General features: G+C 36.4%; 2 protein-coding genes and 1 long non-coding RNA gene across 5 annotated transcripts in view; 2 read left to right on the forward strand and 1 right to left on the reverse strand.

The window, feature by feature from the left end:
- The window catches only part of LOC112046438 (uncharacterized), a 22,259-nt gene extending 18,556 nt beyond the window's left edge, over positions 1–3,703 (forward strand). For all 3 annotated transcript variants that reach the window (XM_052882364.1, XM_024083168.2, XM_024083091.2), the window contains one exon: positions 312–3,703. In XM_052882364.1, coding sequence (XP_052738324.1) covers positions 312–3,100 — 2,789 coding nt within the window. In that variant the 3' untranslated portion in view covers positions 3,101–3,703. The remainder of the gene's footprint in view (positions 1–311) is intronic.
- On the reverse strand, positions 3,696–15,116 carry LOC112046563 (glycine dehydrogenase (decarboxylating), mitochondrial). Its single transcript, XM_024083281.2, has 18 exons — positions 14,799–15,116; positions 14,073–14,151; positions 13,854–13,989; positions 13,580–13,744; positions 11,223–11,451; positions 10,658–10,881; positions 10,100–10,275; positions 8,986–9,215; positions 8,477–8,653; positions 7,865–8,049; positions 7,133–7,334; positions 6,477–6,626; positions 5,873–5,985; positions 5,459–5,606; positions 4,869–5,076; positions 4,442–4,614; positions 4,287–4,367; positions 3,696–3,846 (listed from the first exon to the last, which is right to left on the reverse strand). The coding sequence occupies exons 1-18, from the start codon at positions 15,024–15,026 to the stop codon at positions 3,736–3,738; spliced, it is 3,015 nt and encodes a 1,004-aa protein (XP_023939049.2). The 5' UTR covers positions 15,027–15,116; the 3' UTR covers positions 3,696–3,735.
- On the forward strand, positions 11,462–12,876 carry LOC128198206 (uncharacterized). The gene is made up of 2 exons (XR_008250940.1): positions 11,462–11,754; positions 12,035–12,876. It is a non-coding gene; the product is annotated as an uncharacterized LOC128198206 (long non-coding RNA).
- Positions 15,117–15,982: the final 866 nt, after the last annotated feature.

A 15,982-nucleotide genomic window follows, 5' to 3' on the forward strand; every position in this document is an offset into this window, starting at 1 on the left:
CACGACATCGTACCGGAACGCAAACGATTTAGCGTTCCGGTACGATGTCGTGTAGAAACCGGAACCTAACAATTAGCACGCTTCCATCTTAAATTGTATTATCACATACCATCAGGTGTAGTCAAGGGCTAACTTATAAAAAATAAAAAAGTGAATGCGAAAATGATATTGCCCAAATACTGAAACGTCACAAAAATCTATAACTCACTTGAAACCCTCTTGCGGGCCTTTTAGGTATGTATCGTTTCAGTATTCGGGGATCAGTTATTTAAAATTTACTACAAAATATTGTCTAAAACATTTATTTTCAGTCGGTGTTCCTACTTCACCCACATCGCTCACAGTCAACAATCTACTCTTAGGAAAGAGTGCTATAGTCAGTTCAAGAGGACGAAGGCTAGGTCCTCCTCCGGGCGCTATACCACCATCCCGACAAACAACACCTATAAAAGAAAAGGAAGAACATAAACGAACAATTATGGATGACACTATTAGCTGGGAAGAAGAGAAAACACGGAAATCGATAAATAGAAGAAATTCTGTGAAATGGAAAGATATTAAAAAAGAAAAAATATTAGAACTTTCAAGAAAAGCTTCGATAGATTTAGATGAAATTGGTGACGGGGTAATTGTTTCTGAACTAGAAGCTAATGAAATGATAGCTTCAATCCGTTCTCGTAGCTGTAGTGAAAGCTCGTCATACTCTTCACGGTCAGAGTCAAGTACAGATACAAGTCTTTGTGACGAAAATGAGAAAGCCAGTGATTCTGACCAAGATTTACCGAAAGATGACAAAGAAGGTAAAAACCAAACCTCCAAAAACAAGAAACACTCTTCAGCCATTCCAAATATTGCAACAAAAAAAGAAAATAAATCTAGCCCTCCGAGTAGTGTTAAAGAGCCTGCGAATTTGGGTTCATCCACAATTCAAAATAATAATGAACAGGAAGAAAAAACTGTAAAAGATATTACTGAATATCTAGATACAGCTGCTGGTGAACCATTGCGTATATATATAGACGGTTTTGAATCAAAGTTAAAAGATAGCCAAGTTATGGGTAGTGAGGTAAAATCTGGCGCTCCTTTAAGTCCATTTAAATGTGTTCGTCATCATCGTACAGAGTATGAAAGAAATGAGCCTTTTCATCGACCAGATTATGAAGAAAGAAGAAAGTCAATACCAAAATGTAAAAATGTAATGGAGCTAGGTGCAATCGATTTATCTCCTTGCCATTGTGTTGTTGAATATGGAACATCATACCCAGCTGATAGACGACCATCTTCATCTAAACCAATCACTTTGACTTCAAGGCCGCCTGATATAATCGACAGCTTTGCAATGTATCCTAACTTTGTTCCTGATATAGATTTATCTGATAAATGTATTTCAGATGATAGTGCACCAGAAAGTCCTGGATCTGAAAGTCTTATTGTAAGTGAAGACGAACCTCCGATTCAATTGAAAATTGACAAATACTTTGAACATAGTCCTGAGTTTTTTGGGGCACGATTGACAGATCCTTATAATTTCGATATTCCAAGTAGACGTGCTATCAAAAGAAATTCGCGATTACCAAAAAAACCAGACTCACTAACTTTGCAAAACAATCATAATGAAAAAACCTTGAAAAACGATACCGAACGAGCTTCTTCTTTACCGCAAACTCATAGTTTTGTTTGTAAAAAATCAGTTAGTCCAGAGGCAAAAGACGAAAAGACGATTGTAACAAAAATTACAGACATTGAAATTGAAGAATTTAACAAAAACAAAAATATATCTGACGATATTGTGCAAGTGACGTTGGAAGATACATCTTCAGATAAAGATACACATCCTTCTAAAGAATATGTTGTACGTTCTGGCCGAAAAAATAGCGAAAGAGCTCTGCAAATAATACAAGAAAACTCACAAATATTAAGCCGAATATTAACAAAACAAAACATTTCAGCCACTCTTAACAGTCAGTTGCAAGACAAGAAAAGTACAGAAAATATAGTGGATAAAAAAAATAAAGACAGTGCCGTTTTCACTAAACCTTCTGAAACAAAAGTACTTGATTCACCTTTGCTTAAAGAATCGACATCCGATTCATTGATTGGTTGCATAAAAAGGACACCTAAAGACGAACAATCCGATAAGTCAGAGTTTCTCAAAATTAGACCTATTTCGATTGACGACCCATTCTCGCTTGAAGTTCGCAATTCTCTAATAGGATCTGATGAATTTCCACTAAAAAATATAAAGACACCTAGTATTGAAAGTCTCGGCAACAAAACTGATTTTTATGGTTGGGAAAATAAGGGATTTTTAGCAAAATGTGATTACAAAAGTAAGCAAACAGAAAAAGATAACCATGATGATGAATACATAAGAAAAAATAGTAATACATCAATGTCTAGTGATTTACAAAACAAGATCCTACGTACTACTGACGAATGGGCACGATATTCTTTTCCCAGTGATTCATCAAAAATATCTGTTACACAACCTTCTTCAGAAATAAAAGATACGTCTACGTATGAAAAGCTATTTACTTCAGATGATTACAATTACCCTCTATCAACTTCAACGAAATACGATTACCGTTCATCAAAATCAGGTGACGTTATATGCAAAATAGAAGATCAAAGTCCGAAAATTTTCGATAACATGCTAAAAACAGATTGTAGCGTTAATACATTCAGTGATTTTTCTAACAGAGTGACATCCTCTATTAGCTTCACATGTGAACCATCAGTAGATGATGATTCCCCAATGGGTGCGAAGAGTAATTCTAGTGATACATTATGCCAAATTACGTCATTAGACCAAATATCTACACCAATATCACCGAAGTATTTCCCGAACAGAGAAACTCCAACACTGCCTAAAGATCCTATGGATAGAAGTGAAAAAATTAAATTTGAATCAGACGACACATCGAGTGCTATAACATCACTCCTAGAGACGGACACATTGTCTTCGCTTTCATATCCACGTAGTCCTTCAACCGGTTCTTTCCACCCGTTTCCAACTCGGCCAGCAATGCGTTTGCCAAAGGACTTAGGCGTAAGATTAGGTATGTATCCAAAAGAGACAGTGAGTTCCCCTCAAAAATAAGCAAGTACCGACGATGACAACTTTGTTTTATATTTTCATGTTGTAAACGAATATCATTTTATTAAGTATTTGATACGCATTTTTGTTGGAGTGCGTCATAGTTTAAATATTTAGATAAGATTTTTGACTGATTTATTTTATTGATTGTTGTAATGCCCAGCCAGTGTTTTGGTAAATAATATAATTAGCGCTGTAATTTTTATTATAAGACTTAAAACATGTTGTTTATAATATGAAATTCGCTTTATGGCTAATTTGGAATACGAGCAGCTTCATAATAGTTTGTAATAATGTTAAAAAAGAGGATAAAAATCTGAAGCAATCCGTATTCTATCTCAGCTTTAAATATTGTAGGGAAAAGAAAGTAAACACGTTGCCTTGACACCACTGTAATGTTATGAAAATTCTGCGCAATATTTGTACTAAGATAATATATGTAATAGTTAACTTGTTTCAAGTCAATACAATTCCTGGCAATTAACTATTTATATACGGCCCTAGAGAAAATATTCTATCTTCGCAAATTAATAGGCAGAATATTAAAAGATAATAAAATTATTTATTATACGACAATATTGACAAAAAATAAATACGATTTGCAACCGCATTTGTATTATTTTATTTACAATCTTAAATTAAAAATCATCGAGAACAGGTGGGCATGTGCACACAAGATGTTTGTCACCATACATATCATCAATTCGGCTTACTGTTGGCCATATTTTAGTCTCGCCTTTTACGAATGGCTGAAAACAAAAGTATTAGAATTAACACGAGATCTAGAAACAAGGATTCTGAAATACTCCTGGATCAAACAGATATCTATATCAACAGATATACAGTATCCAATATTCTATAATGAGGTACTGTAATAGGACGTAATAATTGTACACAATTATCGAATTAAAATAAAGTAAAACAGGGTTAGCGTACTCTGTTCTATTCTATTTCTGTTTAACTTCATGTTATTATATTTTTACCGGAATTTGTTTCTGGATATTTTGCTTTTATTTCTTAAACTTAATAAGCAACGTGGTCCTAACGATACTTAATACGAGTACCTCACGACTCACACTCTGGATTGCTACAGTTTCAGCTTGTTTAAATTATAAGTTATACATTTAACGTAATATTTTAGGAGTTATGAGAGCTTTATCATTTTACATATAGATTATAAAATACATACAGCGGGGAATGCCGCTTGCTGTCTAGTATAAGGTCGATTCCAATCTTCAGTTATAACTTCCTCCTGTGTATGTGGAGCCATCTATAAATTAAGCAAAAAAATTATTATAGATACAATAAAATTAATTAAATTTAAATTTAAAATTGACCATATACCTTGACGGGATTTAAACGTTTATCCATAATACCGTCTTCAATGTCTTTTATTTCTTTTCTTATCGAAATAAGCGCTTCGCAGAAACGATCTAGTTCTTGAAGATCTTCTGATTCTGTAGGTTCTATCATTAATGTACCAGCGACTGGCCACGATATGGTGGGCGCATGGAAACCTTTACAAAATAAACAAATAAAACAATATTTGAATATAGGCAATTGTTACGTTTGGAAAGTTAATTTTGGATAGTGAATAATTATTTATTTTTTATTCTCGACGAAAAATTCAAGGGACAACCGTCACACAGAAGCGACAGAAAATCCTTTACGTTTTAATTCACTATTTGAACATTCTAGAGTCAAAATCTCCTGAAAATAGTCCAGTTACAGAACAAAGTTCCTATTTAAACAACGATCTATTTCAACTAACCAAAATCCATAAGACGTTTAGCAATATCCCCTGGTTCAATGTTTGCTGTTTTCTTGAGATCTCGTACGTCTATTATAAATTCATGGGCAACTAATCCCCTTTCGCCTTTGTACAATGTTTTGTAGTGGCCATCTAACCTTCGTGACATATAGTTAGCATTGAGGATAGCCACTTGTGTCGCTCGTTTTAACCCCTTGGGCCCCATCATCTGGAAAAATAGACTTCTGTTAAGGTTTGTACAAATCTTTTTTGTAATTTTTAGTTACGTTTTAGTACGACATTACGTTGGTATTTTGCTTAATCGCGAAATAGGTGCCAGGTTCCAGGTAAGAATTTCCTGATTTTTATTTAATTTACACTAGTGATAAAGTAATAGAATATGAAATTACGTTTACCAGAATCATTTTAGTGAATATTCTATTGAATCAATCTGGAAAGTACATACGGATACTCTTTCAAATACATATTATCTACCTAAAAACTAAAAATTGATTAATGATAAAATTATGAGGTAATAAATATAATTATAAAAAATACACAACGAGTTAAGAACCACCTTTCTTTAAAGTCAATAAAGAAAGGATACTTACTTTTATATACGCCCATGAGATAGGCAAAATGGCTGACGATCCGAAAGGAGCAGCGCTTACGGAGCCAAAGCTATGCGCGGCATCGCCTAGGTCTGCTAATGGATTTACTACAGGGTGAGAAGGCAGGAACGGTGCTAAATGGGCTTTTCTGTAAAATTAATTAGGATTGATTAAATAATTTAAGAGAAATCTTGTACCCTACAATAAACATCGAAATACAGATATTAGCGATGCTAGCGTGCCAGATATTAGCGATTCTAAAAGAACTGTAAAATTTAATAAAGGACTGTTATCCCTAATAATCTAAAAATCTTTGATTATTCATAAACGTTTTGTTCTATTAAAATTGCGCAGCTGCTGCATGCCTATGTTATTAGGCATTTTATAAATATGTAAGCAAAAAAATATACTTACACTCCAATGGGACCCATGCCAGGACCACCACCTCCATGGGGTATACAGAAAGTTTTGTGCAAATTCAAATGTGAGACATCGCTGCCGTAATCACCTGGTCGACACAGTCCAACCTTGAAAAATATAGAATCAGAATAAAAAATCTTCTAACATCACACGATAACGCCTTTTCAAAAGATAAATGTTTCAAAGTTCACGAGACTACGATTCAAACACAGAATTTTGTTATCGAGTTAGTAGCTGAACCAGTTAATAAAGAAGCTTATTTTACAAGTACAGTTTGACATGTTAGTCTGTTTTCAATGATTCTGCTACCGACTTAGAAGAAAGTATCTCTTAGCACAATGATTAAACTTACGCATTAATGGCTATATTTGGCATACATACAGCTGAATTAAGTCTGTCGAAAACCAAACCTAGTGAATTTTGTTCTAAAATAGTACCTACTCTCAACTCTTCGAGTGATTTCTATTGGCTTCTGGAAACGGACCGTAGTTGGTTCGTATCTAAGGAAGACCATTGTTTAAATCGTTTTTGTTTATTGGATTCCCTTAACTTCATTAACGTGGAATATATTGTCTATTTAAGATAGTATCAAGCAAACCTGAGCATTCATATTAGCCCCATCTAGATAGACTTGTCCGCCGTGAGCGTGAACCAGTGCACAGACGTCCGCCGCGCGCTCCTCAAACACTCCAAATGTGCTGGGATACGTCAACATTAGACACGATAGCTTGCTGCTATGTTCCTCCACCTGATGATTATAATTTAAACAGGAAATTTGAAATTATGGTCTGATAATTTGACTATTAGGTAGATTTTTCTATCTCCAAATTCTAATCGTTTACCTAGATTTTTTATTAAAGAATTTTAGCTGCATTTGTGGACAGGCAATGACCTTCAAAAAGACCAATACTTATTGTCATTTTCTCTAATTAATACGAGTAGGAGTGGATGGTACGTTAAGATAATAGTCTTACGAGTGGGACTTGAACGCCTGCTTGAAATGTAGAACTATTGAAGTTTAAACGATTGGACTCAAGAACTAAAATTTGGTAATAACTACCAGAGACTTTACAGCAACATCCTATTTTATGTAATTTACATGGATATGAATCCACTGTAAATATGAAGAGAAGACCTTGAGAAAAGGCGTCACACATTATAATGCAACCACGATCAATCCAAAAATGCACGATTAAAAAGAAGAAGAAGACTGTAAAGATTATTGGAAAGGGGTTCTAAGGCATTTAGTCTAACCATGTCTTTAAGATGTTCCATGTCAATATCCCCGGAAGGAGTCACACGTATGGCACACACTCGCATGCCCGCCATGTGTGCGGACGCAGGGTTGGTGCCGTGAGCGCTGACAGGGATCAGACAAATGTTACGACCAGCGTCACCCCGGTACTCGTGGTAGCGTTTGATAGTCCTTAACCCGGCGTATTCGCCTTGCGCGCCACTGGGAACAATGACAAAACTATTAAATAAGTATTGTAAAATTAAATAACTTCTCTTTCATATAATATGAATACAGAAATACAGAAGTTGCACACTCAATGAAAACATACCAAAAGTGTATTCGTAAATATCCAAATCAACTTGCAAGGAACCTAATGATGAAGAAACCTGGTACTACGTTCAAAAGGCTCAAGAGACGAGCACCACAAGATGTCATGAAATAGACACTACATTATTATATTTGGGCAAATCACTGGATTTTGCACCTAACACGCCTTAATACAAATACATAAAATCCCGCTGAATGTCTCAAGACAGATTGCAGGAATATTGAGAGACTAAAAAAAAATATAATATGAATAATTCAATATTTTAATAGAAAATTTAAAAAAAAAACCTTTGTTTCACTGTGTCTGTAGTAGCACGGATTCTAAAAGCATCGCCCGATTACACTTTTCGTAACACATTCACCAGTCAACTCTCCAAATCAAGCGTATGTTAAGAAGTTTTACTTCAAAAATTGCATCGTACCTGTTTGGTTGGAAAGAAACTCTATCGTAGCCAGTTATCGCGCATAGATCATTCGCAAGTTCTTCAAAAAGCGTGTGGTAACCCTGGCACTGGTCTAGCGGTGCGAATGGGTGGATGTCGGTAAAGTGTTGGAACGAACAGGGCATCATTTCCGTCGTGGAATTTAGTTTCATCGTGCATGAACCCTAAAAAAATCCTTATTAGAATAATATATTAGTATGTAGGTGAAAGCATCGACGTAGACATCCAATTATACATCATACATCCATATCATACTCGTACATTTGCAAAAGATTTTTTTAAGAAACACGCGCCATCTTATTGTTTACGCATGAGCAAGGTACCCAATACGCTGACACTATTACCCCTCTAGACGACTAGGCCCTTTGGCCCAAGGGATAACTTGGGCCAAATAAGCGCCAGCTCTTGGGTCACCTGATACATGGATCAATTTGTCAGACAAAAACAAAATGTGTTTTTAAAGCACCATCATGAGTACCATTGTTTTATGCTGAGAATTGCTAAGCCTAAAAGGAATTCGTTGAAAATTTGACAAATCAGATGCTATTGCAATCCATTCAACCAGCTGGCTGAATGCAAATAAATACTTACAAGTGGTATCATAGAGTGAACCAGAGATATATCCTTGTTTTCCAATCGTTTCATGTATCGTACTATTCTGGTCTCTGAATGGTGCATATTGAACACAGGGTGCGTCAAATAAGGGGAAGTCCTTCGATAAGGACCTTTTAAAATACTTCGCAATATCACATCACCACTCTGTGCCACCTAAAAAAACGTTATGTATTTTTTTCACTTGTGAAAAATTAAAAGAATATTTGATATTTTTTGGCCGAATATTGGTCATATCCCAAATTCTAACTCTCAATTTCATATCAGTTTCCAATCCTCGATTGCCTTTCCCAATTCCAAATCTCCAATTCAAATTCTCCAAAAGTTAACGAGCCTTCCAAGCTGCAGCAATAACTGTGCCTAATATGTGTCTAATTAGTTTCTTTTCTTTCTTCTGTTTTGTAATGCATATAAACTATGTAAGTTAGCGGATTCCCTGTTTGATTGTAAATATCACATACATTTAAATTAGTAATACATTTTGTTACCTCTTTAACTTTATCGCAGTCAAATATCCACAACAAGTCATCGACGTCTTGCATTGTAGTAGTTTCATCTAACGCCACTCCTACTGCACCTCCGTCGAAATATCTCAGGTTTATTTTCATTTCCTGAGCCCGTGCCTTTATAGCTGTAGCATCGTGATCCTCAGTGGGAATTATATACAGAGTATCGAAATATACATCGTTGGATTGTGTATGGCCACGTCTTTGGATACCTAGAAATACGTAATCAAGTTTATTAGTAGCTTTTGTGTGTAAGTTTGTTCAGAGAATTACAACCGCCATACAGCAATCCGCTAAGCACCATTACTGTGTTCGTCTGAAAATCGTAGTTTTCATGAGGTAAGTAGTTGTTGCTTTAGCTTATTTAAATTACTATTAAATAATGAAATGAATGAAAAAAAAATTATGAATTTTAACCATACCCAATTTGTACAGTTCGAAAATAGTTTGCTACAAAAATAATAAAATAGACAAGTTGAGCATTTACATGCTGACTAAAAAAAAAAAAGCCGTGATAGCCCAGTGGATATGACCTCTGCCTCCGATTCCGGAGGGTGTGGGTTCGAATCCGGTCCGGGGCATGCACCTCCAACTTTTCAGATGTGTGTATTTTAAGAATTTAAATATCACGTGTCTCAACCGGTGAAGGAAAACATCGTGAGGAAACCGGCATACCAGAGAATTTTCTTAATTCTCTCGTTTGTGAAGTCTGCCAATCCGCATTGGGCCAGCGTGGTGGACTATTGGCCTAATCCCTCTCATTCTGAGAGGAGACTCGAGCTCAGCAGTGAGCCGAATATGGGTTGATAACGAACGATGCTGACTTATTAGACAGGCCTGCCACACACTGCAAGAGTGGCGTAGGAAGTAGGCAGCGATGTCGTGTGGCCACGTTACTCGTCCTGTTGCATTTCATGTCGCTCGTGCTGCCCACCGCTCCCTATTCTGTAGGTTTTGCACGCGAGTCAAAGGACTAGTATGGAGCGTCGCGACTATTAGCGAGAGTAAAATAGTATGGGCTACAAGGCAACATCGTTGTAACAGCGAGGCAGCGCGAGGAGCATTCTGTGAATGGGGTATAAGACAATGATATTACCGTGATCGAGTACAAGAGTGGCGTTATGGACTCGCGTGGCAATATCCCGCAGTCCTTGAGGTCCATGGTAAACTGCGTACATGGCTGACATGTTGGCTAACAGCGCTTGGGCGGTGCAGATGTTTGAAGTAGCTTTGTCTCGACGAATATGCTGTTCTCTGGTCTGCAAAGCCAATCTAGAAATAAAGGGTGAATATTTTGTACTTTATTTCATTTAACTTTTTGAAAGTTTTCCACCTACATACACGCGCCGCGCGGTTTCACTCGCATGGTTCCCGTTTCCGTATGAATACGGAGATAATATATAACCTATAGCATTCCTCGATAAATGAGCTATCTAACACTTAAAGAATTTTGAAGAAGAAGAAGAAGAAATCGGACCAGTAGTTCCTGAGATTAGCGTGTTCAAACGAAACTAACAAACTCTTCAGCTTTATAATATTAGTGTAGATTAAAAACTCAGACATGCAAAATCTTTCTTATAAGCTAGCTCTGCCATGAGCTAATACAAGTTGTCCGAATGATGACGATGAATAATTTCATTCATGGGAAACTAACCTATATGCATCTCTTCCCGCAGCATCTCTTGTCACTCCTACCATGCGTCCTGGCATCAGTCTCACTAAGGGATGTTCTGCGGCAAAGAAACCCGCATGTGGACCTCCATAACCCAACGGTACGCCTAGTCTCTGCGAAGTTCCCACTGCCAAGGCAGCCCCACATTCTGCTGGTGGTCGCAATAAGGCTAGCGCTAGTAAATCTGTTGCAACTACTACCAATGTCTGTAAAATTATAATAAAAATAAATAGCTTATTAGAGAGAGAGTTAAAATTAGTAGTTAGAACCATAACAAAAAGACAAAAACAAATTTCCATCAACATTTATTATGAATGATGAAAACATTTAAAGAGCCGCTGGATGCTGGTAGTTTGAGACCCCTGTGTTTAGAAATCCATGCCAGAGGCCCCTGTCCATCGACTGTTAATGATGATGATGATCTCTTATTCAAAGACAAGTGATTTTATTTAGAAAGTACATTGACTTGTGCAAAGAAAGGAACTACCTACTTGAGGTTATAAAGCATTAAATAAGGCACCAGAAAAGTCGATATGCAAATACTAACACCATGTTCTTGAGCCGCAGCAGCTAGACCAGAATAATCGTACACCAGTCCCCTCGTATCCGGACATTGCAGTAACACAGCAGATATATCCCTCTGAGCAAAGTCCACTTGACGGACATCTGGTACCACAGTAACTTCGAGTCCCAGCGCATCTAGTCGTGTTTGTACCACCGATAACGTTTGAGGATGCAACCGTTCGGATACTACGAATTTGGTTCTTTTATTGTGCCTATTAAAAATTGAATTAAGTACATAATTATTACTACTTACATCTCATAAATATTTATGTATTGTAGTATACAAATGTGTAATATGATGAAATCGGCTATCTTAGTAACGGTATCACGAGTTACGCTTGTAACGGCGGGTCGAAAGTAACAAATGCTCTGTAAGGATATCCAACAGTCAAACACCGCGTCGATGTCGTAAGTTAACAACGGGGTGGTACTCCCCTTCCTTGCGTTCAGTCGCCACGCGCGCCTCGCGCTGCTTGGTTAAGTGAGAAGACGTTTTGTGATTTCGCACATCAAACGTAAGTATTTTGTTGTTTTGTTATTTAGTGTTTTCGTAGGCTTTTAAAAATGAAACCAATCTAAATATTTGTATGTTGATTCTTGATTAGATTGATTACACAGTATTTTAATTCATTTTGCTCTAGCACATTTCATTTTAAGTTTATCTTTTATATTTTAACAGAAATGTGGTCGGGTACAAAAGTAACATAGCCCTATGGGTACACAAGTAACATTTTTACTTTTGTCACCGTACTGATTTGCTAACTTTTTTTGCTTATCATTGTTGTGTGTTCACAGGATCGTCTAATACTGATCGGCCTCTACAAATAAACAGTGAAATTCCATCTAATGGCGTTTTGACTATTCTTGATGCAACAACCCCTACCTAAGTTGATCCAAATACTCCAGTTGATAATCTTCCAGCGTCGAGTGACCAAATTATCGAGCAAACAGTAAACAATGATTTGTCAAATATAGTATTATCTAATCAAGGATCCAATTCGCCTACACCAGAACCTAGCGGGTTACAGCAAGCAAATTCCTGTCAGCCATTTGATTTAACACCTAAAGATCTGAGACCCTTACCAAAAGCAGGCCCCAGGACTGCAAAAAGCAGAGGATGTAAAAAACGTGACAGCAATATTGACGGACGCCCGAAAAAAACGCAATTGAGGAAGAACAGAACCTAGAAAAAATTAAAGCTAAGGGAAGGGTTTTACCACCTGGTACTGGAAATGACAAGAAAAAGTTACGAAAAAAGTAAAAAAGAGTACGAAAGGCAAGGGAAAAGGAAAAAAGACAAAGAAGGGAGCTGAAGAGAAGGAAAGAAATTCAGACAACGAAGATTGTTATTGTCTCGTTTGTTTAAAATCCTTTGGCAATAGCCGGCCAAGTGAACAGTGGGTTCAATGTCTCTCGTGCAAAATGTGGTCACACGCCTATGCATATGTCGATGATGATGCTAATAAAATGCTGATTGTAAAAATGATTACATAAAGTTAAAAAAATACTGATCTCATTACTAGAAGAAATAATAATTTGTTTTGTTAACTTAAAATATTTTTTTTTAGTTTTTAAGCATTTTGAATGCAACTTCTTTGAATACAAAGACTTTAAGTAAATAATATGTTGATTTAGTATGTCATACTGTTTTCTTTACGAACCCTTTCGGCCTGTTACTTTTGACCCGCAATGTGTTACTTTCGTCCTGCCTACGTGGTCGGAAGTAACAACTTCCCATTTTTTTTCGAGTCTGTGTGATTCATATCAAATGACCAATAAAAAGCAAAATTGAGATACCGATGTAAAGACCATAAATGGGATGTTTAAATGGTTTTAAACATTTCTATAAAATATTCATCTATAACCAGAAATCAATGTAAATGTTCAAAATGTTACTTTTGTACCCGGTCTCCCCTACATAGTGATATTGTTTGTATTGTGTGTATATATTTATTTATTTATATTGTTACATGCATTTGGTTATGGAGACTAACGCTATCTCTGATACAAATGAATGGAATGAAAAGATAAACTTTAACATTTGAGATAACAGCAATGGGACCAAAAGTTCGTATGGTGTGTAATAATAAATGTCTTTTTTGTTAATACTACCAGACGTTGCGGGGATTCACTTGCATAATACATGTTACTTTGGGAAAACAGGGATAAAATATAGCCTATTTTACTAGCTATCCATTGATAAAAGAATTTTTAAAATCAGTTTAAAGGTGTGAAAGCGCAACACTCGTTGGCATTTAATATTTTTGGCGCACTATTCCAACGCTAAGAGAACAATAATAAATGATTAAGGTAAATATTTAAAGATGTGCAAATTGTAACCTATGACATAGAGATAAGGCCTCCGCAGCAGCTGTCCCCTCATCCAACAAGGACGCGTTAGCAACGTCCAGTCCAGTAAGATCGCTCACCATAGTCTGATAGTTCAATAAACTTTCTAAACGACCTTGGGCTATTTCTGGCTGATACGGAGTATATTGAGTGGTCCTGGAAACAGTTAAACAGCTTCTATAGGATTGAAAATTACCAAAAATTAGATAATGTATTAGATTACAGTAAAAAAATTGAATTAGAAATAGAAAAATATTTTGATTACCATCCTGGATTCTCGAACATATTTCTCATTATGCTATGAGGGACACAGCAATTGTGATATCCCATGCCAATATACGAACGCCATATTTTATTCTTTTCCGCCAATTTTCGTACTCTCTCAATCAAATCGTACTCACCTGGAAAAGGATTTTCATAAATTACATGTGCGGGTAGCTGATGCTAATATTAATTTTACAATTATCGTAAAATCGGTACTTACTCATAGGGTCGTCGATTTTCATAAGACCTTGGAGCTGTATTTGCTTAGGAACAGCATCGTTCGTTAATTGGTCTAAGCTCTAAAAAAAATATTTACACATAATTATGTTATCATCCTCTTGAGAAATGTGTATATTGCAAAATCACGGAACTGCCTAAGCACGAGTATAAAACCGATTCTTATATGGTGGTAAGATGATACTCAGGAACCACACAATGTGCTAACCTGAGTCTGAAACATTAGGTCCTATCATATCTAGATTTTAACTTGTATTTCGCCTTTAAACTGAAAGAGTGTGACTGATTTTCGGCTAAAATATGCTTGCTGGTAGCACGAAAAACAAAGATCCCTAATCCTGAGACATCTTCTTCTTTTCCTGGGCCTTTTCCGCACTTGGCCACTAAGGTTTGGCCGTTGTACGTAGGTCCCTAGACATTTAGAAAGAATTCTGAGACATTTAGAAAGGATTAGGGATCATTGAAAGAAACACAGATCCCTAATCCTTTCTTAATAAAGAACGATACGATACGATTTATTTTGGTTTTTGTAAAAGCTGATCCCTCCGAACGATTAAGGAGAACCGTAATCGTCCGAGAGATCAGTAATTCCGAAGATTCGTTCGGCAAGTGTAGAAGCTCTTCCAGATGGGAACTCGAAGTGTGGAAGATCGGAGAGGGCTTCTGGGAGCACGTATTCTTTCTCTCAGTAAATTAACACTTTACTTACCTTGTACTCTAGAAGATCTAACATAGTTACTACATCTTGATCCCTTGGTCCGATATGTCTGTCAGGAAAATCGACGCGCTCCGGAAAAAGATTATCAGATTTCGAAATCTGCCCGCTAATGCAACGTTGAACATTTTTCAAAACATTTTTACTTTTCTTATCTTGTACACTGCAGTTGTAAAATGAGAGATTTTTCAAAAACTCTCCACGCTTTATAAATCTAAACATTTTATTGTTTTATTTTATTTCAACTAGCCATGCTACTACTCGAGTTACAATAGTAATAATATAATGAACTGATAGAGGGGTCAGTCTGTTGCAAGAATATTTTACTGTCTCAGATGATAAGAGAGTTCAATAACAAAACAAACTTCATTTAATTTAGCGGACAATTACATAGGTACCTACCTACCATACTTAGTAATCGTAGCGAACAATTGTCGAGTTGGTTACTATGTATATTTGGGTCCCTTATCAATTCCAAAGCACATTATCTACATTATTAAATAACATTCCCTTTTTCACTGCAAGTAAAAGAGGAGCTAGTAGTACATATGAGTAAGTAGGTGTATAAACCTCCGAATGGTGTTATGCTTAAAGATATCTAGTACAATTTTAGATACTTCTGTTTAATACTAACGGATGCCCGCGACTTCGTTCGCGACAATATCAGTCTAATCTTTCATTCATAGATTTAATAGCTCAATGGTAAGAGCGGTGGGATCCATCACCGAGGGGTGGTGGTTCGATCCCCGCCACGTTGGTCTATTGTCGTACCCATTCCTAGTATGTACAGGCTTTCCCGACTAGTTGGAGAGAAATGGGAATATTGGTCATATTTAATAAATAATATGGCAAATATTCTTAAAAAAACCGTTTTTAACCCAAATAAAATGATTCTCAATTTACTAATTAGCTACCATACCATGAACATAACTTGAAAAATCAAGTACAGACTTTTAGAAAAAAGTAATAAATTCGCAAGTTATTTGCATTCCATGGATTCACAGCGCAGGTGCCGGGTCCATCGCGTGGTAGAGAGAAAAACTCCGAGCAGAGGCGTCATTGGGGTGCGTCACTTTTTTAATTCAGGAGACAGTATCCGGACTTTTTATTACATCTATGGCGACAAGTGCCAAACTCACCAAACTGCCATGCCATGCCAAACAAAAGTCAAACATTTA

This window comes from Bicyclus anynana, chromosome 7, assembly GCF_947172395.1.
Source record: "Bicyclus anynana chromosome 7, ilBicAnyn1.1, whole genome shotgun sequence".
NCBI lineage: Eukaryota > Metazoa > Arthropoda > Insecta > Lepidoptera > Nymphalidae > Bicyclus > Bicyclus anynana.